The 20939-nt window shown below is 37.0% G+C and overlaps 1 protein-coding gene across 1 annotated transcript; it reads right to left on the bottom strand.

The window, feature by feature from the left end:
• Positions 1 to 1740: 1740 nt before the first annotated feature.
• On the bottom strand, positions 1741 to 4044 carry LOC145665971 (zinc finger MYM-type protein 1-like). The gene has a single exon (XM_081733078.1). It carries the CDS (start codon positions 4042 to 4044, stop codon positions 1741 to 1743), a length of 2304 nt encoding a protein of 767 aa, XP_081589204.1.
• Between the last annotated feature and the right edge of the window lie 16895 nt (positions 4045 to 20939).

Genomic DNA, 20939 nt, shown 5'->3' on the forward strand with positions numbered 1-20939 from the left:
GTTTTTGGCATTGAACCGACGTATTGCGTAGGATTCGAGACGTACTGTTTTAGAAGCCTTCTTGCACTGTTGGGAGCCAGGAAGGAAGGCAAAAAGTCGAAAAAGGGTCTCTCTCACATGGAGGTATATACTATGTGGGGGTTCCCCATAGTGGTTTCTCTTTTGTACTTTTTATTCGGCATTCGCCTGGTGGGACTACGGATTTTTTTTTTTTTTTTGAAAAAATTCAGTTAGAATGGCCTTATCATACCAAATTCACTCCCCCCTGTACAAAAGTCTGAATTCAACACTGATTATTATTTAAAAATTGTTCAACAGCAATTACATTTATTTAAATTGAAAATTAAACATTAGAAAGGAAATTTTGGGAATTCTGAATTTTATTATTATTGTTGAAAAAAAAAGCATTTACAAATTAACAATGACATTTTTTAAAGTTTCTTAATTAATTCTTAGCAACTATTGGATTGTTGGTGTCTAAACGACACCAACAATCCAATAGTTGCTAAGAATTAATTAAGTTACTTTATACTTGTGCGGTACGGTCAAACACAGTGTGTTCGGGCGATTCGTGTATTTTTTACTTCCCCAATTTTTTTTTCTAGTTGCGTTGAGGCTAAAAACGGAACTAGGAATAAAGGACTGCAAATATTTAAGAGCTAGCATGAATTTTCGTAATATGCTAGTTTGTAACTTGGCTGTTAAGATTACTTAGAGGCAACAGAGGGAAGGGGAACAGCGCCCTGGAATAAATCCCTCTATGAAAAGGAAGCTTCGATGGTTGTTTACCTTAATGGTATCTTACTCAGGTTCCTTTCCTCTTTGTAATTTGCAGGCCATGGGCGCTGAGGGCCTATAACAGTCGATTGGCATCTTCTCAGGCCCGGCAAATTCCCGAAAGATGCCTAGATGGTTAATAAAAATAAGTTCAACGATGAACCCTATTCCTTGAACTAAACATTTACTTTCACATTTTTAAAATATTAGTATTTTAAAATGTTTAGTACTCTTTAGCAACACTGAATGCTTTATTTTTATAATAATAATAATAATAATAATAATAATAATAATAATAATAATAATAATAATAATAATATCATTATTAGTGTAAATCTAGGTGATTCTTATAATATGTGATTCTTGCTTATATAGCATATATACGCATAGCTTTATAATGGACTTTATTTTCTTGATTCTTCTCTTTAGTACTATGGCAGTGTTTTCCTCACATATTAGGAGAAAATTTCTGCCTCCCCCAAAGTTGTAAAATCATCCGCAATTTTTACCTTATAATTGAAGCATAACTAAAAAAGGTGATGAATATGATGCTTCCCTAGATCTTTAGATTTCCTCCCCGAGACTTAGAGTCAAGACAAACAGTCAGTGTTTCTTTCAGAAAAAATGTTCCGGGGGGGCACACGTAGTATACGGAGGGGCACATATTATTTTCATGCGGTCTCGGTATAACTTAGCAGCTTCTTTTCTAAAGTTATGTAAAAATGTCAATATTGTTATTTCTTGTCCACGAAAATACTGAAGTGTATGATCCCAATCATCACCATAAACTTAAAATATTTATTCATGGCCTGCAAAAGTTTTCTTTTTTCGGTTCGAAAAATATAATTGGCAAATACAATAGAAATGTACTAATAATATTAAATACAATAGACATTTATAAAAGTTTTACATTATAACTTCGTCCGTATGACAAAAATTCACTTCGTAGTTTGTTTTTAATCATTAAAGAAGACGTATTCTTCTCATCTTTGCTTTGGCGTATGAATTGATTACCTCATTGATAAAATTCGAATTTGGCACTTCTTCACCCTCAATGCTGATCAACATACAGTGCTTCAAGTTTTCTTCTGCCATACGAGATCGCAATTTTGTTAATATCCTGTTCATTGTGCTGAAAGACCTTTCAACACTGGCTGTTGATATAGGTACACACATGACTGATTCACATATTTTATGTAGATTTTCATAACCAATTTTCACTTCAAGTACTTTTGGAAGAACGGGGTCTATATCCAAACAAGCATTTTCAATGCTTTTCATCAGTGACCGAAGGAAAAATTGAAATGACTTTATATCTGCCCATAACGGTTCCATATCATCATCGACGAAATAGTTGCACAGTTTCTTTACATCATCTACACACTTGATACTTAAAAACATGCCTATGTTTTCGAAGTAGGATGCACTTTCCATTAGGCCAAGGGCGCGGTCGTTGAATCTATTTGATATCTCTTCGACAACCTGCAACACATAACTCTTCAGGTCCTTAAGCGTTTTCTCAGGATCTTCGTCTTCCACAAAAGTCTTCGAAAATTCTTCAGACTTTTGCATGGCCTCCAAAATCATAGTCCTCAATTCGCTATTGGTGCTACAACATTCATCCGCTATCTTCGTAAGATGTTCTTTAGTGGCATCGATCATAGACATCAGAGATGAAAATGACAAGGTTGCATTTTGAAGCTGCTTACTCAAGTGAGACAACGCACTTAGTAATGCATCCATAACACAAAGTGTGATAACAAAGCTTTTGTTGGTTATTTCGCTTAAAATTCCTCCTGCAAGTGACGCAAAATCAACCCCTTCTTTGTGAATATGCTCAAGAGCCAACAAAATTCCCGAGAAGCACCTTTTCACTGCATTCACAATTCTATAGTGACTTAGCCACCGTACTTCAATGCATTCAGGTACTTTTAATATAGGATCGTTTATGATTGCCTGAATTTCATGCAGAATGTTTTCCCGCTTAGGTGATCTACTAAATAGATTGTATATGTCTTTCAATGTATGGAAAAATCTTTTAACTTTGGGATTCTTGTTTCTGCACGTAGCAGCAGCAAGTGACAGCACATGAGCTCTGCAGTGAATATACGGTATATCTCTGCCAGCTTTTGTTGACAGAATCCTGCGAACACCAGAACTGTTGCCAGAAAAGTTAGACGCACCATCGAAACTAAACGCTATGAGATTTTCGTATTTCAAATTGTGATTTTTCATTTCAGTGTCTATAGCATTAGCAATGGTATCGGCTTTGCAATCAGGTATGGTCACCAGCGCCAAAAATGTTTCAACCGGAGCACTGTCCTCTACATATCGCAAACACATGCTAAGGGCCATTTTATTATTTATTGATGTACTTTCATCAGCCATTATCGAAAACTTTTTATCTCTGACTTTTTGAGTCACTTTAGAACGTAAGACTTCACCAACACAACTCAACAATTCGGAAGCAGTGTTCTTACTGCAGTAGTTAGAGCGTTCACTTTGTTCATTTTTCCACGTTTCTAGTTCTGGACTACACTGTACAAGCAAATTATTCACTAGTGCCTCATATTTTGTTGTATGTGGCACTTCTTCTTTAACCAAGAAGTACAATCCACGAACAAGCATTCCCAGCGATTGGCGGTTTCGATCTTTTTCGGCTTCACTTTGACGAAGAACTTGAGAGTATACAGGGTTATTTTTTACTTGCATTCGCAGCCTGTCCATCTCAAGGCTTGCAATGTGCGCTTTTGAATGATTATGCTTTTCTAGTTTTCCGTCTTTTCCTAATGCATTTTTATATGCTGTGAATGGATGAGTCACAAAAACACCTCCCGTTTTCTGCTGCACATTAGGGTCATTCTTCATATATCGCTCACAATATTTACAAAAGGCACCTCCACGTACTTTGTCCTCGTACAGCCACTCATACTGTTGTTCCCACTGTTTATTATACAAACGCTTCTTCTCAACAGAACAAAGGTTTTGCTCATTTATATTTGCCCTATCATCTGCACACTTTGAAATGCATTTCGACTGCTCAACATCAATACTTACATCCTTCTCTTGTTCTAGTCCGTTTGCATTTCCCTTACACTTACTTTTATCTGGCGTATTATCACTTAGACTTGTACAGTCAGTCGACAAGGAATTCGATGGGCCAGGGTCCACAGATGTTTCAAGCTTAATGTCCAACTTTTTTTCCTTTATAACAAAATTCAAGATAGATGTTTGACTTTCGTTTTTCCTTTTCTTGTTAGAAGACATACTGAACAAATCACTCACCTGTAAACAAGACACACTAATTGAAAGCACAAAACTATAATCGCCAGTGCAACACGACGTTCAATTGTTACTCTTCCGTTCAAGGTTGGCAGTTACAGACATAAGATACCACCTAATTGCTAAATATGAAAAAGAAAACAACTATCGGTACGAGCTTTAGAACACCTTGGTAAAGTAGCAAGATTAAAACCGTTTGTTTATCTGTTTATTGTCTTCTGAAAATATTTATTTCCCACTGCTGGTACTATTCTATTTATTATATTATAGATGTATTACTTTGGTCTCTCCGGGGGGGCACTCTCGGAGCTCCGGGGGGGCAGTGCCCCCCAAAAACATGTCTGGAAGAAACACTGCAAACAGTTCTTGTCAATATCTGATTTAAGATGTACAAAACGTTAGTACCTCACTCCCTGTGTGCGCCAATACATATTATACGTTATTTCTCGAGAAATTTGCAACATTGATCTGCGTTTATCATCTCTTTTGTCTTTATTTTTATTGTTGCTACCAATGATGATATTCAATTTAGGTCATTCCATTTACAAAAACACAACTTTCTCTTGGGTTGGCAACACTGTTCATCCGGTGCTATTTGTTAATACACGAGCAGATGTCGCTCTTTGTCTAGTTGCTTCGTGCGAAGTTTCATTTCTCTGTCTCTTTTAGTTTCTCCGTTATCACGGTTGGAAATTCTAAATTATATTACGGTATAAGGTGGAAACGTAACTTTATGACTTTGTCGTCAGGTCGGTACGGGTTAACGTTCTCGTAAAGAGCTGTTATTTCACCAATGCGTGTTTATGGTCACATAGAATACATTAAGAAGGGGGGGGGGGAGCGTATCACAACACGAAATTACCCAAAATAAGGGACACCCTAATATATATATATATATATATATATATATATATATATATATATATATATATATATATATATATATATATATATATATATTGCTACATCAATCAGTTCGCATTAAAACAAGTATTTTTGTATTAAGGAAGTGTACAAATGTATGTCGAGTTACGAGGTTTGAGGGGAAGGTCCAAACTCGGTGGATCACCTGGTGTTGACCTATTATTTAATTAATTCTGATATTTCGGCAACAACTAAGTGCATAGGTCTAACCATGACAATACTGTAAATTTTCATAAAGTGTCCCATCTTTTACTGTATAAATTTTCAAAGTGTTCCAATTTTTAGTGTAAATTTCATAGGGTATTTCAGTCTTTTAATCTGAAAATCTGGAGCCCTACCCATAGTATTCCAATTTTCATGCATACAATGGTTCCCAACTTTTTTAAACTGACGGGTCGCTTTACAGGACGTCCATGACATCGCGATACACTACCTGATTCTTGTTATTATTAATAGATAAATTATATTAGTATAAGACCACATTTCTACGAAGTAATGCCTCCATTAGTACTGGGCATCGCTGCTGCTGCTGGAGACGTTGACCAGCCTCAAAATTCACTTTAACTAATTATGAAATGCTTCACGACTTTCAAACCCTAGAATTTCATGGCACTGCGCCCTGTTCACCCTCGTCATCGCGAAGAGAGTTGTCCATCGCCCTCGCTCGCCCTCACCTTCATGCTGGAAACTTATTCTCACCCTTGCACACCCTTGTCCTTGCAGTCCTCGGCCTCATTCACCCTCGCCATCGGAAGGGAGTTGTCCATCGCCCTCACCCTTATGCTGGAAACTTGTCCTCGCCATCGCGAAGGGAGTTGTCCATCACCCTCGCTAGCCATCGTGTGGGAAATTTGTCCTCGCCTTCGCAGTGGCAGTTAAACCTCTCTTTCGTTCATCCTCGCCCTCGCAATAGCAGTTGGCCCTCACCCTTGTTCCCCCTCGTATTCGCGAAGGTAGTCGTCCATTACCTTCGATCGTCATCGTCCTCGTGCTAGAAACTTGTCCTCGCCCTCACAAAGGGAGTTGTCCTTCGCTCTCGCGTGCGCACATCAATAGCATTTAGCCCTTGCTCTTGTTCACCCTCGTCCTCATGAAGGTACTTGTCTATCGTCCTCGCTCTCGTGCTGGAAACTTGTTCTCATCCTGGCGCACCTTCGCCCTCGCAATGGCAGTTGGCCCTCGTTTTCACGAAGGGAGTTGTCCGTCGCCCTCGCCCTCGTGTTAGGAATGTGTTCTGCTTTCGTGTCATTTTGGATGAGAGAATTTGAAGGTGAGGATGGCCTCGAGAGGACCACCCTCGCGAAGATGAACACCTCTACTTTTGACTTTGAAGTCCACATGCAACCTAAAGACTGCAAGTTCCGTACCCCCCGCTTTAGATCCTTGGTTTGTGCATCATTATACTTGGAACGATCTATGCCTAGAAACTGCCACGAAAATGCCTTCAGGCTGCAAAATTTGAGAGTAATTAGGTATTTTTCGTTTATTTTCAAGAAAATGAAAATCCAATAACGTTTACGGAGCCCAGGGTATACGTAGACACCTTTACGAAAGATGCCTCAAGAAATAACACATACACTCACCTTGACTCTATTTTTCGAATTATTGAAATGCTGATAACTTGTCTGTGTAAGAAAAAATATCGAACTGAAAATGTAGTGCAAAATTGATGGGGGAAAGATCTCTTTAGAAGGACCCTTCTCTCATCATATTTATCTTAGGATCATGGTTCATACGTCATTGTCTTTAGAAGAAATTAGGCTTTTGAATGATACTATACACATGTATTACAATCCATAAATTCGAAATCTAGGAAAATTCGTGTTTCTTTTCTTTCGGAAGATATGTTGTTTAGCAATCTGGGCCCTCCTGACGGGCCCCAAGCTCAGTCATCTCCACAAAAGATACCTCGAAAACTTTACACGCCTCATGTTATATATTTACTAAGTTTAATTGAAATATGTTTAGAAGTTATGGAGATATAGAAGGTTTCCGAACCTCTCGCAATATTTTTTTTATATACAGAAAATTCTACTTTTGTGAGAGAGAGGATTGAGAGAGGGCGATCGAGAGAAGGGCGATAGAGCGTTTTCATATTTAAACGCTAGCTTGTAATCTTTTCTATAAGATGGGTTACATAACATACAATGTAATTAAGAACATGTAAATAGCAGTCGAATGACAATATCTTATTCGGACCATATACTAGTCGGTTGATTTTGAATGGGTTAACAGATAAATATAATGCATCTTTTAAGCTGGTCAGTTCCACAGTCGATTTTATTTTATTTTAATTTTAACGTCCCTTTCAGCAACGAGGCTGTATGAGATATGGACCTACAATTCAACGTGGGATCCGAATTACATGAGCTTTCGTCAGAAATCGAACCCGGGTCTCTTACGCCAAAGGCGCAACACTAACCGCTTAGCCACGAGGAAGGTCCACCTCCATAGTCAAAAAGGAATAATAAGTAATCTGAGTTTTCATTTTTTTTTAAATCGATGCAGCGTTTTTGAGTCATTGACAGTCAAACACTATATTTACTCTCCACACGTTACAGTTTTTATTCTAAGTATGGATTTGGAACTCAACATTGTGATAAGCTTAGGCTGGTCGGCACTTTGTACTGCTCTATATCGTGGACGCACAAAAACAAACCATAAATCTCTGTAGTGCATTGCATTCTCTTTCAGTTTGTTTCGAAGTACTTTGGTTGATTAAGAACGCATTTCCAATCTCGGCTTATTGTTTCACTGTTCACTTTCCATTCTTGTTACGTGTAAAGGAGGTTGCTTAAACTTGTTTTTATTTAGCCATTGTATTAAAATACAATCCAGTACCTCCACTTATCATCGGACAAGATTTAAACTTAAATAAGTAAAGATAAAAAGAACTGGTTATGGGCGGTTAGAAACTCCTAAAGAGGATAGTTGAATTTTATTATAGCGTTGTTTCTGGGAGTTGAACTCTTAATAGAACCCAGGTAATACGAGGGGTGATGTAAAAGTTCTTCAAGTTACTACCGTTCCACTAGCGTTCCGGTATTATGAAATCAGAAGATTATACTTTTGTATTTTTAAATTATTTTTGTTTAGGTCTATTCATTTATTTTTTACAGCAGTTTGGAGAACTACTTCCGGAACCAGTGTTCCAAACGCGTCAACACCTGCTTCGGTCGACACAAATCGGTCACCACGCACCATATTTTTCATGTGTGAGAACAAAAAGAAGTCATTAGGTGTTAAGTCAGGTGAGTGTGGACAAATGAGTCATTAATTCGACATTTTTTAGAGACAAACGATCGACAGTTTGCTGTGCGGAATGAGAACTGGTGTTGTTGTGGGGAAGAATGATGCAAAGATTTAGATTTGTTTTACGCAAATCATTGATGACCTCTGGCAAACAAACTCTTGTATACCATTCAGCATTCAAAGTTCTTCGATCTTCTAAAGCTATGGTTGCCACATGTCCGGTATAACCGAAGAAACAAGCATTATTTTCTTTTTCAGTACTCTTTGAACTAGCAACTATGGTTGGATTTAGCTCAATTTGAAACATCCAAACAATGGATTATTTCTGTTTGGTTTCGGGTTCGTATGAGTACATGTAATTGTAAAGTTTCTTCCTCTCTAACGATGTAGCACACCAAATTTGACTATTTCGGTTAAACATTTTGATCATTTCTTTACACCAATTGAATCGAGCCTGCTTTTGAGCAGCTTCAATCAAGAAGGAATCCAATACCTTCAAACTTTTCGTACATTCAGATGGCCTTGCAAAATCGTATATATTGCTTTCATGTCAATGTTCAAGTATGCTTGAATCTCACTGTATGTCACTACCGATGGTTTCATCCACAGCATTACTGGCAACAACACACGTGAATAGATGATGTTCACAAAATTCATCACACAAAAAAAGTACAACCACACTGGAATTCGGAACACCAATTGTACACAGACCTATTGGATAGTGCTTCAACCCCAAAAGCCAAATGAAGTCGTACGATGCATTGTGTTGGTGTTAAACTCACTGCCCGAAAGTGCTCATGAAAAACTTTTCCACAAAAGTACTTTTCCAAACTGCTGTGAAAAATGACTTGCGAATCGACCTAAACAAAGAATCAAAGACGATTTAAACAGAAAAGGTCTATTCTTCCGAATTCTATAATAGCATAACATTAGCGCCACTATAAGTAGTAGTTTGCAGAAACCTTTTCAACAGCTCTCGCACAATAACTGTGAATATTCAAGGAGGAGGATTCTAATGATATTAGAAAGGTGTTTAGGACATTCCTAGAATCTCTACGGATGTTGGTAATGTGTGGAAAATTAGAATTTATTTAGTTTAGTTTTCTAAATTTCCTAGCTCTATAGCGAACGAAATGGTTGCACGCATTCAATTATATGATATGTCGTCAGCACACTGACTTCCAATGGTGTCATATCTGACTTTTTAGAAGCTTAAAGCCAATACCCTCATGATATAAACCAGACCTGAAATTTCTATACCACCACTATGAGCACGCAAGCTAACGGTAAATAGGACATTTTCAAGTCGTTTCCATATGCATGTTTGGGCCAAGAGGTGGATCCCGTAATCTCATCTTTCTTGGAGGCGAAATAGTGTAATGGGGAACGGCCTATACTGTGAGACTTGATCTTATATGCTGGTCCGTGCCAGTGCTAGAAGTGGAATAAAAGCAGAGGCGGTATGTTTTATTACGATTCTGACTCGACATACAGGCTACCTACATGCTGAAATACACTGGGGGTATGTTGCCTAAAAGATTGCATTTATATTTACATAATAACTAAATACCACTGGAGAGCTTCTCTTTATTAATGGAAGAGGGGGGACATGGAGAGACTTTGACCCTTCGCTAACAACTTTCTAAAAAATATATGTAAAAAATCCTTTATGTTGCAAGGAAAACTTCTAAACCCCTCACTCGACTGAGGGGTATTCCAAACCCCTGGAAGATCCCTCCCCACAGCAGACATCCTCTAAATCTGCCCATGTTCAAAACACGACATTTATATGCATTAATCGTGACGGGGACATATAACCTTGATGCTGACGTCCCCATTAAACCCCCAATTCAATTCAACTCAATTATATGCATTAAGGCAAGAAGCCATACACACACATAAGAAAGAAACAATTCAATATGGCACATCAAAATATAAACAGGATGTACTTCTTTGAAGACATCTCATTTAAAAAACAAAAGGTAGGAATAAGATAACAAAAATGTTGGTGTAGTCAACTTAGAAATTATTTCTACATAAGAAATAAAATTCTTTTATGTACAGAGCTGTACGTCGATTACTGTGCATCTACTCTCCAGTGATGGTATGTCCTGATCACTGAGAAACCAGAGGCGGTATGCCTTCATCACTGAAAAAACAGAGGCAGTATGGCATACCATCGCATACCGTATCACTTCGAACACTGGTTCGTGCACTCGCCAACTGTATCAGATTCAAGCCCTGTCCGTGATTCGGACCTCACATTAATAGGAAGTACAGTTTTTCATCTCTCTTTGTTGCTCTACTGAATAAGGACACGAAACAAAAACTATATTGAAAAAAAAACAACATACATTTTGTGATGGCAAATAAAGTTAAGTAGTCTAACTTCGTTGATTCGACGGGTTTAATAATTTTACCAGAATAAAATATCTAGTTCCCTTCAATATAATATTAATGGATATGTTATGTATTTGTCAGTTCTTTACCATCCGTGTCCCTAAAATGTAGAAGCCATCCTGAAAATTCCACAATAACTAATTGATTACGTGTAATTGCTGTTGTTTCAAAAGAGATAAATAACAAATTCATTCGCCATTTTTGCCGTTAAAGGCGATCTGTCAGTTTCAATTACAAGGTGAAACTGTCGTATAATAGTCTGTGACGTTATATTGGTGTTCATATAACTTATCAGTATCTGGTAACCCATTCATTATTACTTACAGTATTGTATTTACTATAATAAAGTGTAATAATTTATGTAATTTGGGCCACCATTTTAGCAGCTGTTAGGTATATCTATACAAATGCTATACAATGTGAGGAATGGCATAATTATAGTTGAGGCTATGGGCGCCAGAAGGGGGGCCCGGCCTCCCTGTCTCACGAAAATGTATTAAATTTCTTAAGGTTTACTTAATACAAATAAATAATACCAAACGTAATATAGCAACCAGGGAGATGCCTACCCCCTAGAAAATTTTCTTCGGGTGCCCATAAATGAGGCTATATAGTGTGAAGAATGACGTACTATGCTGTAGTTGAGGTTATACAGTGTGAAGAATGATATATACTGTAGTTGAGGCTATATAGTGTGAGAAATGACATAGAAATATATTGTAGTTAAGGCTATATAGTGTGGTGGGGAATGTCAAATCTACTAGAATCGAGTCTCGGTCATTAACGGTAGATCCCGTCCTTCAACTTTGGTGTTGCTTAAAGGATACAAAACTGAAATTCTTTACATAATAAATAATATCTTAGTATTCAGTAAGAGAAAACTATACTAGCGGGTAACAGAAATATATTTATAACTCTTTTTCAATGTATGTAGTCTGCTGTCTTGAATTGTGGTCACTCACCTTCCACAAGGTAAAGAACTGAGCGTACATTCCAGTTGAGGCATACAAACGATTAACCTGAAAAGATTTATTCGTTCTTTTCCCTCTGTTAGAAGGGGGAACATCTTGGATATCGCTGTCAGAAAAGAGACGGACACGAGTGAAGATTTCAGACAGGTGAGAAGATGAGAGAGAGAGGAGGAAGACATGTTTATTTGGCGTTTTCTTGCCTCCGTGTGACACTTGAAGAGTCGAGGCTGTAAGACGGCGCGGGTGGAAAAGAATGTAGAACGTAAACAATGGTTTCACAAGTGTTTCCGAGGGACGCCAACAGACACAAGCAGAATCCTCTTAATACGTAACTTTTGAAGGTCTTCCCACATCAGAGGATAGCGGCTTTCAAGCTGGTGTCACAAGTCACAAAAATCTGTATCGTTCTTTGCTCTATTAACAGTTTTTTTTTTTTTAAATCTATTTTGCCGTCCCAATTTATATTATGCTAGCTAGTGTTAGCGTACATTATTGAAGCGAAAGATCTTCCCTCTTCCTTCTCATTAATTACAACCCCAAATTATAGGAGTATATTCCCAATCTCTAACAAAACGCATACTATAGTATGTTCGATAAAAATATGAGTGTAGTAAATTGAAAATATGCAGGGGCAAACGCGAATCTCAAAAAGGTAGAAGGACGTATGACGTCACGCCGTTCCCCGTGCGTGTCTTTGTCCATTGTATTATTTTCAAGAAGTGAAGGGACATTATAGATATTCTTTGGAAGTGGGGGAACGACATCCTCCCGCGTTCCCTCTCACTTTTAACCCTGAAAATACGCATGTATAAAATTAGGGCAAATGTACTCACCATTATTGACTAATTTCAACTCTTTAAGTAACAAAGATAATTGAGGAGGTTTGTGTAACAGTGGTCTAACCCACATTTTTTTTTTTAAATGGAGAAAAATCAAGTTAAAGTTAAACACATGTGGTTTTTTGTACAATCTGTACAATATATGACACATTCAACCGCTTGTGCTTGCTTTTGGTATATTGTGCAAAAACCCACATGTGTTTTACATTAACTTGATTTTTCTCCATTTTTAAAAAAATGTGGGTTAGACCACTGTTGCACTAACCCCCTCAGTTGGAAATTACGAGACAACATTAAAACATATTCGATCAAATCGATTTTTTAAAAACGAAAGTTGTCATGAAAGATGAAGGGATAGAGATTTGGTATTTCCAAAACCATGGGGGCATTAACTGAATCCCCATATTTGACTGAGTTCAACTAAAAGCAGTGGGGGATTATGTGAAAGTCTGAATAAATACATACACGATATTGTGTCAAAATCGAATAACTTTTAAAGAACTTCACGCAGAATATAATTTTTAAACGGGGAAGGGTTGGGGGCAAAGAATTAAAAGTTATCCTCTCGTTCTCGATTGATTTTAAATCCAGGTAGTGGAAGTGATTGTGAAATCTAAAAATATATGCGCCACATAGAATCAAGAGCTAATACATTTTTTTTTTACCAAATACAGGGTGTTACAAAAAATGTGTCACAATACTTTAGGAATAGATTCCTCACATCAAAAAAGGGGAAAAATATATAGACCTGTGGTCAAAAGTGGATACTTTCGGAGCTATAGGGTAACGAAAACGTGAAACAAGTTAAAAGTTCATAGCTCCACTACTATGGAACCTATAGTAGTTGGGTCAAGACATCACTGAGGAACTAGTATGTGAACTATTCAAATATCCATGTTTGAGAATGCCTCAGCACTTGCACACCAATTTTTAGAGAAGCAAGGGGAGAGTGATCAAGTACTCCCAAACAGCCTCTCTAAAAATGATTGTGCAATTATCGGAGGTACTAAAAGAAGGATATTTCGATAGTTCACCTGCTAGTTCCTCAGTGATGTCTTGACCCGATTACGATAGATCCTATATTAGTGGAACTATGGGCCTTTAAAAGTTCTTTTTTTCCCACGTTTTCGGCACCCTATGACTACGAAGCTATGCAGTTCCGACTTCAGGTTCATATGAACTTTTTTCTTATTTTGATGTGAGGATTGTATTCCCAAAATATTGCGACAAATTTTGTAACACCCTGTATATCGTGAATTATATATTTTTATTGCGGCAGGAATGGGGAGAGAGGAGTAATCCATCCCACATTAGAGGGCTAAATGCACTGTTCATTCTTGACTGGTTTTAACCCCAGGCACTGGAGATTACGGGAAAGAGTCAAAGAAATACTTATGTACACTCATGTCCAAAATTATTGTCGCATGTCCATAACTGGCTTCTTGTAAAAATATAATTTGATAATGATTTTGCAGAGTACTATTAATACTGATACTTTGTGTATAATCGGGATATGTATATTTGTGGTCAATTTCATAGGAAATGAATTATAAATACGAAAATTAGAATCGAGTAAAAAAAACTGTTGCTTTGTTACAAGAAAGTTTTATTTTCGTTTTATTGTTCGTATTTACTGCTCTTTTGACATGAAATTTGTCACATACATATCTTTGCCGATTGTATACCTACTAACATTGTAAGAAATACTGGGCAAATTCGTTATCAAATTATATTCCTACAACAACATATTTATAGATATGCGACAATAATTTTGGACATGAGTGTACATCAAAACCGAATGAGTTTTACTGAAAGTTATCATGGAACTCTTAAAAGTAATCAGGAGAGGGACATCAAGTCCTCTACTGCATTCTTTACTGATTTTAAGTGCATGTAGATGGGGATGATTGAGTAATCTCAAAGAAAATGTAGTTATTACACAAAATCTTGGAAGTAATGCTAATGTCTTAAGGAAACCACATATTATATTCTGTCACAATCGAATAATTTTTATGCGGTTTATACTGGAAAATTGTCTTACACTTGGGCCTACAATGTACACTTAAGTGCCAAAAGTCATGGGATAGCGGTAGTCAACTGCGTCGCGGGAACGTCGCGGAATAGCGCTTGAACGGCACGAAAAAGTCTCAGTACTGTCAGTAAGACTTTCGTGAGCGCATTAAGTGTTGTGTACCGTGGTAATCAGAGACGTACGCAGGAATTTATTTCGGGTATCCAAAGTATTTCGGGAGTCCAAATACAATATGATTATAAATTATATTAAAATTTGTAAAATTGCTCCTAAAACTAGACTAAATTTACAGAAAGCTCGGGACTTAGGGGGGTTCAGAGCCCCAGGATCCACCCCCTGCCTGCGTATGATGAAGGCAACTCGATGGGAGTTATGACCATTTGAGTGCGGGATGATAGTTGATACTAGACGAATGAGGCACTCGGTTTCAGAAGTTCTCAGGACTTTGGATATTTCTCATTCTACGCTGTCAAGGGTGGATCGTGAGTACTACATCGAAGTCATTACGACCCATTAGGATATTGCAGTGGCTGACCTCGTTTGATGAATGGCCACGACTGACGAAGTCTGTTCAGAATCATCCGAGTAAACAGATAAGCACCAGTACGTACAATTCAATACAAGACGTCGCAGCAACCTGTCTCAGAGATCAGTGCAGCGCAATTTGGTCTTCATGGGATATCACAGCCGAAGACCAACATAAGTGCCGCTACTAACCGCTGATCATTGAGAGCGACGACTCACATGGGAATGGGAACATGTGAAATGGGCCTTACACGGGAAGGTTCCACAAGTTGTTGCTAAAATTTGATTGCCACATAGCACATCTGATAGAGCATCATGAGAAATGAAAATGAGCAAAATTCAAGGTGCTATGGACCACAAGGATAGGAGCTACGGGGCTTCAAAATGTGAATATCCAAAAAATTATATAATGGAATTATGTACGTTTAAAGTAAATATCTTGAAAATCGTTAAAGCAATCAAAACAAAACATGCACAATATAGTGAGAACAAAACGCCCTATCGTAAACCCGAAAGAGTGTTGCCATAGGTAAAGCAGTGTTGCCAACTCAGCATAAAATATTTTGTTTGAAATAGCACCAAACACAAATGTGCATAATTTAAAATGCACTATTATTATTAAACATAACAGTGAAGTGTAGTGGTACAGTATTAACACTGTTGGAGGTACGTGTGCTGAAAATATTCAATGGAGAAGTCTAATATGTAGTCACAGATGGTAATAAAGGAATGCATTACAAAAATGTGAGGGTTTTGCATTATATTTCTGTAGCCCTGGTGAATAAGCAGACAACTTGCGAAAACAAAATTATACATGTTCGGAAAGAAACACTTGTTTTCTAATTCTGTAAACTGGTTCTCCAGATTATCTTATCAATATTTGGAAGAGTACTTTCTTGTTTTATGTCTTTCGTGTTCTTCTTTTACTTCCTCTTCTACACATCATATGATTATGTTTGTACACTGTAATATTACCATATTCACATTGGAAATATAATTATTTTATTACTACCTCATTTCGTTTTTAGTCGGTCCGGATAGCCGTGTGGTCTAGAAAGCTAAACAACCGACATACTATGGATCGTGGGTTCCAATCCCGCCTCGAACATGTTTTTGTTGTACTTTCCACCTTACATTTAATTATTATCTTTCTCTTTCATAGTGGTTCGGATCCCACTTTACACTATAGATCCCGTCCTATATAGCTTCGAAGCTGACGCAGGAAGCAAAAATGGCATCACTGCATTTCATTTTTCAAATGCATCAATATTTTGTGACACTACTAACATTTTGGTATGCTATACTATCGGTGTTACGCATTTGATCTAAATTCATAGTATGAGACCCAGATTCCTTTATAGCCATTTGTTGCCATATATCAGACTTCTCCATTGTACATTTTCAGCACACGTAGCTCCAACAGTGTGCAACACTATACCACTACATTTCATTTTCGTGTTTAATGATAATAGTGCATTTTAAATCTGTGCACATTTGTATACGGCGATATTACAGTGTACAAACATAATCATATGATGTGTAGGAGAGGAAGTAAAAGAATATGTCACTTAACACGAAAGACATAAAACAAGAAAGTACTCTTCCAAATATTGATAAGATAATCTGGAGAACCAGTTTACAGAATTAGAAAACAAATGTTTCTTTCCGAACATGTATAATTTTGTTTTCGCAAGTTGTCTGCTTATTCACCAGGGCTACAGAAATATTTTATGCTGAGTTGGCAACACTGTTTGTGGTTTTCGGTAGGGCGTTTTGTTCTCATTATATTGTGCAACATTTGTTTTGATTGCTTTAACGGTTTTGAAGATATTTACTTTAGACGTACATAATTCCATGATATAATTTTTGGATATTCAAATTTTGAAGCCCCGTAGGTCCTATTCTTCTGGTTCATAGCACCTTAAATTTTGCTGATTTTTATTTCTCATGATGCTCTACTTGTGGGACCTTCCCGTGTTAGATGACTGATAACGTGTTGCGTGGTCAGACGAGTCACGTTTTCAGTTGATGCACGAGAATGGTAGGGCCGAGTGTAGCGCAGACCTCATGAGGATATGGAGCTCCATAACGCTTTGGGACGTGTTTACAAGAAATGGTTTATGTCCCCTACAATATTTGAATCAGACATTGACTAGTCATTGCTATATTTAGCTGCTTGGTGACAATATCCAGCCCTCTATGAACTGCCAACGATGGAATTGTCCAAGAAAGACAACACGCCTTGTTACCAGGCTGCAATGGTGAGCAACTGGTTTGGGGAATATTCTGGGCACTTTCAACGCATGAGTTGCCCTCTTAGATCTCCGGACATGAACCCTACCTACCATATGTGGGATATCATCGAACGGGCCATTTGTCGTTCTCTCAGGACAGGATTCTTCACCTGCAACAACCATTGAATCATGGACGGCAAATGAAGCTGCATGGTTGTTCGTCCCTCCAGCAGATTTCCAGCGACTTATTGAGTTTCTGCCACGTCGAGCTGCTGTGGTGTGCTTGATGAGGTCTCACACTTCATTAGGTAGAAATCCCATGGCTTTTGCATTTAAGTGTATGTTTAAGCTTATAAAATGCGGTGGATTTTAAACCTTCATTCTTGATGAATTACAACCTCGAAGAGCTCTATTGGCTCTTCCGCAAGTCAAGTAGCTAGCGCGTGTGCATTTAGTGCACGTGATCCTGGGTTCGTTTCCCGTTAACTTCACAATAATGCATTTTCAATAATCATCCGTCTCCTTAGTCTAAAGGACATACACATGGTACGTTATACTTAAAAAGAAGAAAGAAAACAGTATTATGTCTGGAAATTGGAGGAAGGAACATACCAAGTTGTTTAAAATCGGATAAGTTTCAAGGGAGTTATCGTGGAAAATTGTCTTCCATGTATATCAACCTTAGAACATGGAGATGGATTTTATTTTTTATGAATTCCAACTGCAAACAATAGAAATATTTCTGCAAATTGAAGGAAGAAACATACCAAGTTTCATTAAAATCTAACAATTTTATGAGAATTATCGTGGAATAGACAGACAGGCAAATGCCAATCAAGTCGAATGGTAAAGTTTCTCTACTTTCGCTTCAATGGAAATATACTAGTGACGTTGCACATTGTAGAAGACGTTTTTCTTTTCAGTTAAATGCTTTCATCAACTTGCCAATTTGAATCTAAACTAATACAAGAAATTTCTAATCTTAAAAATCAGATTTTTTAAAACCAATTACTCTGAAACACATTTTTTAAATCAGAAGGGGCAGAGGCGAGAGTTAATTTACTTCCACACGATTTATTGTTTCAATCTCCAGTAATAAGGATTATGTCAAAATCTTAAACAGCTTATGAACTATATAAAAACGCAATAATTGTCAGGGAGTTGTCGCGGAAATGTTCTAAACGGAAAGAGGAGAGAGAATAGGAAGATAAGGTTACTCTATTATTCTTGACTTCAACGCTCTGCAATTTAGCGTATTTTTGTTCGATAGTTAGCAATTCCTTGCCACATGATTAAACTACCTTGCACGTGTTTCATTACCTTGTTTGAAGCAACGCTTAATAGCTCAAACAGACGAAACAACTTAAATCTGGTGGTGCCTGCATTAGAGATACTAAAGCCGAAATTGAACATATTTTTAGGACACTAAATTCACATTAAGAACCAATTTCTCGTAATTTACTACTGCTTTTACTCCATGATGATCAAAGTTGAAACTGGAAGTTGCAGTGGATATCAACCAGTTCCGCTTTTAGTGGAGTGATAAGGACGGAAAACAGATGCATTTTTTGGATTGTAAATTCATATCGGAAAAAAGTTTTTCGCGTTATTTTTTACCACTTTTATTCTATGTAGATTAACATTAAAATCGAAATTTTAATTTTTTAGGGTTACTGGTAACTCCAAGCTGAAACAGCACAGTCATAATGAAACTGATTTCATGTTTCTGTAGGCATTGTAGTTCATGTTTGACACATCAAAATTATTTATTTATGCATAGTAACAGTGAAAGGAAAATGAATTACTTTACTAAGAGAGTCAAAACATCATGTAATAGACTTCAAATAGTGATATTTTATATATAAAAAAAAATACTCTCAAGAAATAGCAAGCATTCAAACAAAATTCTTGAAAATACTTACATACAAAAGAACTAGTTTTTGTCCCAAATATTTTTCCTACAATGATCTAGTAAACAACCTTAACCCCTTTCCGCATGATTTTTTCTTTTAGCGAAAAAAATAATCAGTATTGAAAATCCTCATATGGGAATTGAAAAATGAATTAAAACTTGAATTTAAGATTTTTCACTTAATTTTGACGAGAAATAAGTACGTGCCATATATGGCACACTATGCAGTAAAGTAAATTTTCCTAGAAGTGCGCAAGGAAACAATTCTAAGGGTACACTTGTAAACCAATTTCGAAAAATATTTTGTGGATTATATTTCGAGGTACAGACTGAGTCAACCAAACATCAACGTTACCACTATTGCTTAAGTCTGGAGCTGCAGTAGGAACGACATTACTTTGAGCCACAGTAAATATTTCGAAATCGTAACTGAAAACAGAAATTCCACTCAGAACAAATGCTTTATAACCCCATTTATGAGGTTTCCTTGCGTTATATTGTTTTAAAAGCTAAAGTGAAAAAATGGGATGTGCCATATATGGCACGGCATGCGGTAAGGGGTTAATATTCAAACTCTAGAATAAAGAAGATGGATGTTGGACTTGTTATTCTTATACAAGTTATTAAATAATAAGATTGATCGTATAGAGTTGGTCTCGAAAATACCACTACGGATTCCCACTTGCAAAACTAGAGCAAAGAATATAGGGACATTTTATTGTGCGAAAGCCAGAAGCAATATACTATTTAGATCCCCTATGTGGAGACTGTGTACGTTATATAATGACACTATAAATAAAAATGAAAATGAAATCTTTGAGTTTTACGTCCCACGGATATGCCGGTTAGGCTAAAGGAGACGGTGATGATGAGTGATGAATGAAATGGTGGAATGAAGAAAGTGGGAGGAAACGGGAGAACCCCGAGAAAACCCACGCACACGGTGTTTGTCCACCACAAAGTTCACTTGGCGGGGATCGAACCCGGGACCCCAAGCACCAGAGGTGAACGCTCTACCACTGAGCCACCGCGGCCCCTACACTATAAATAAGCTTGATAAAGTGGATGTATTTAGTTTATCAGAAAATATGTTCCTACATATGTGAAACAAGAAGTTTTCTATAGAAATAATTAAGAATTTTATGTATGTAACATTTACTGTATGTACACAACACTATAATTGGGCATTAAGCCTATTGTATTGTATATTAAATAAATAAATACATTATGTGTGCCACAACCCTGTATCTTCCTACTCATTCAACCTCTCGTTGAAGCGTCCGTACTATACTACTTGAGGACTCAGAAACAAATTCTTTGGTGCAAGCGTACTTAAGACTAGAAGTCGCTAATAGATAACTATTTCTGTCATAATTTCTCTTTATGGTCGTATTTATATTATTATGTTAGTGTTACCCCTAGAACAGGGTTTCTCAACCTGGATGTCGCGAAGATAAGTGGAAGATATAAATATAATTAGAATCTAATACCGGAAAATATTTTTAAATACTGTATTAGTTTAAATTTTGTTTTGATAGGCTATTGTTATTTTTATACACGCTGTTAAGAACAAAAAAATAAGTCTACTAAACATTTTAAACCGGTGCAGAGTTGTTTAAAAATCAATTTAAGTGAAAGAGGTACAATATGAAACTAATGAGAACTGCATATGGAAATACCAGAAAAGTAAAACTGCAACAAAACCTGCACAATGGAAATACACTTAAAATTGAAAGCTAATGACGGCCTCCATTTTGAAACAGTATGACGGATCGGATTCGATATTTGTAA

The sequence above is a fragment of the Thermobia domestica genome, chromosome 12 (genome assembly GCF_964235325.1).
Source record: "Thermobia domestica chromosome 12, izTheDome1.hap1.1, whole genome shotgun sequence".
NCBI classification, from domain to species: domain Eukaryota; kingdom Metazoa; phylum Arthropoda; class Insecta; order Zygentoma; family Lepismatidae; genus Thermobia; species Thermobia domestica.

Bases quoted from the DNA above. Each gene is read 5' to 3' on its own strand.
- LOC145665971 (XM_081733078.1), bottom strand. From the start codon at position 4,044: ATGTCTTCTAACAAGAAAAGGAAAAACGAAAGTCAAACATCTATCTTG.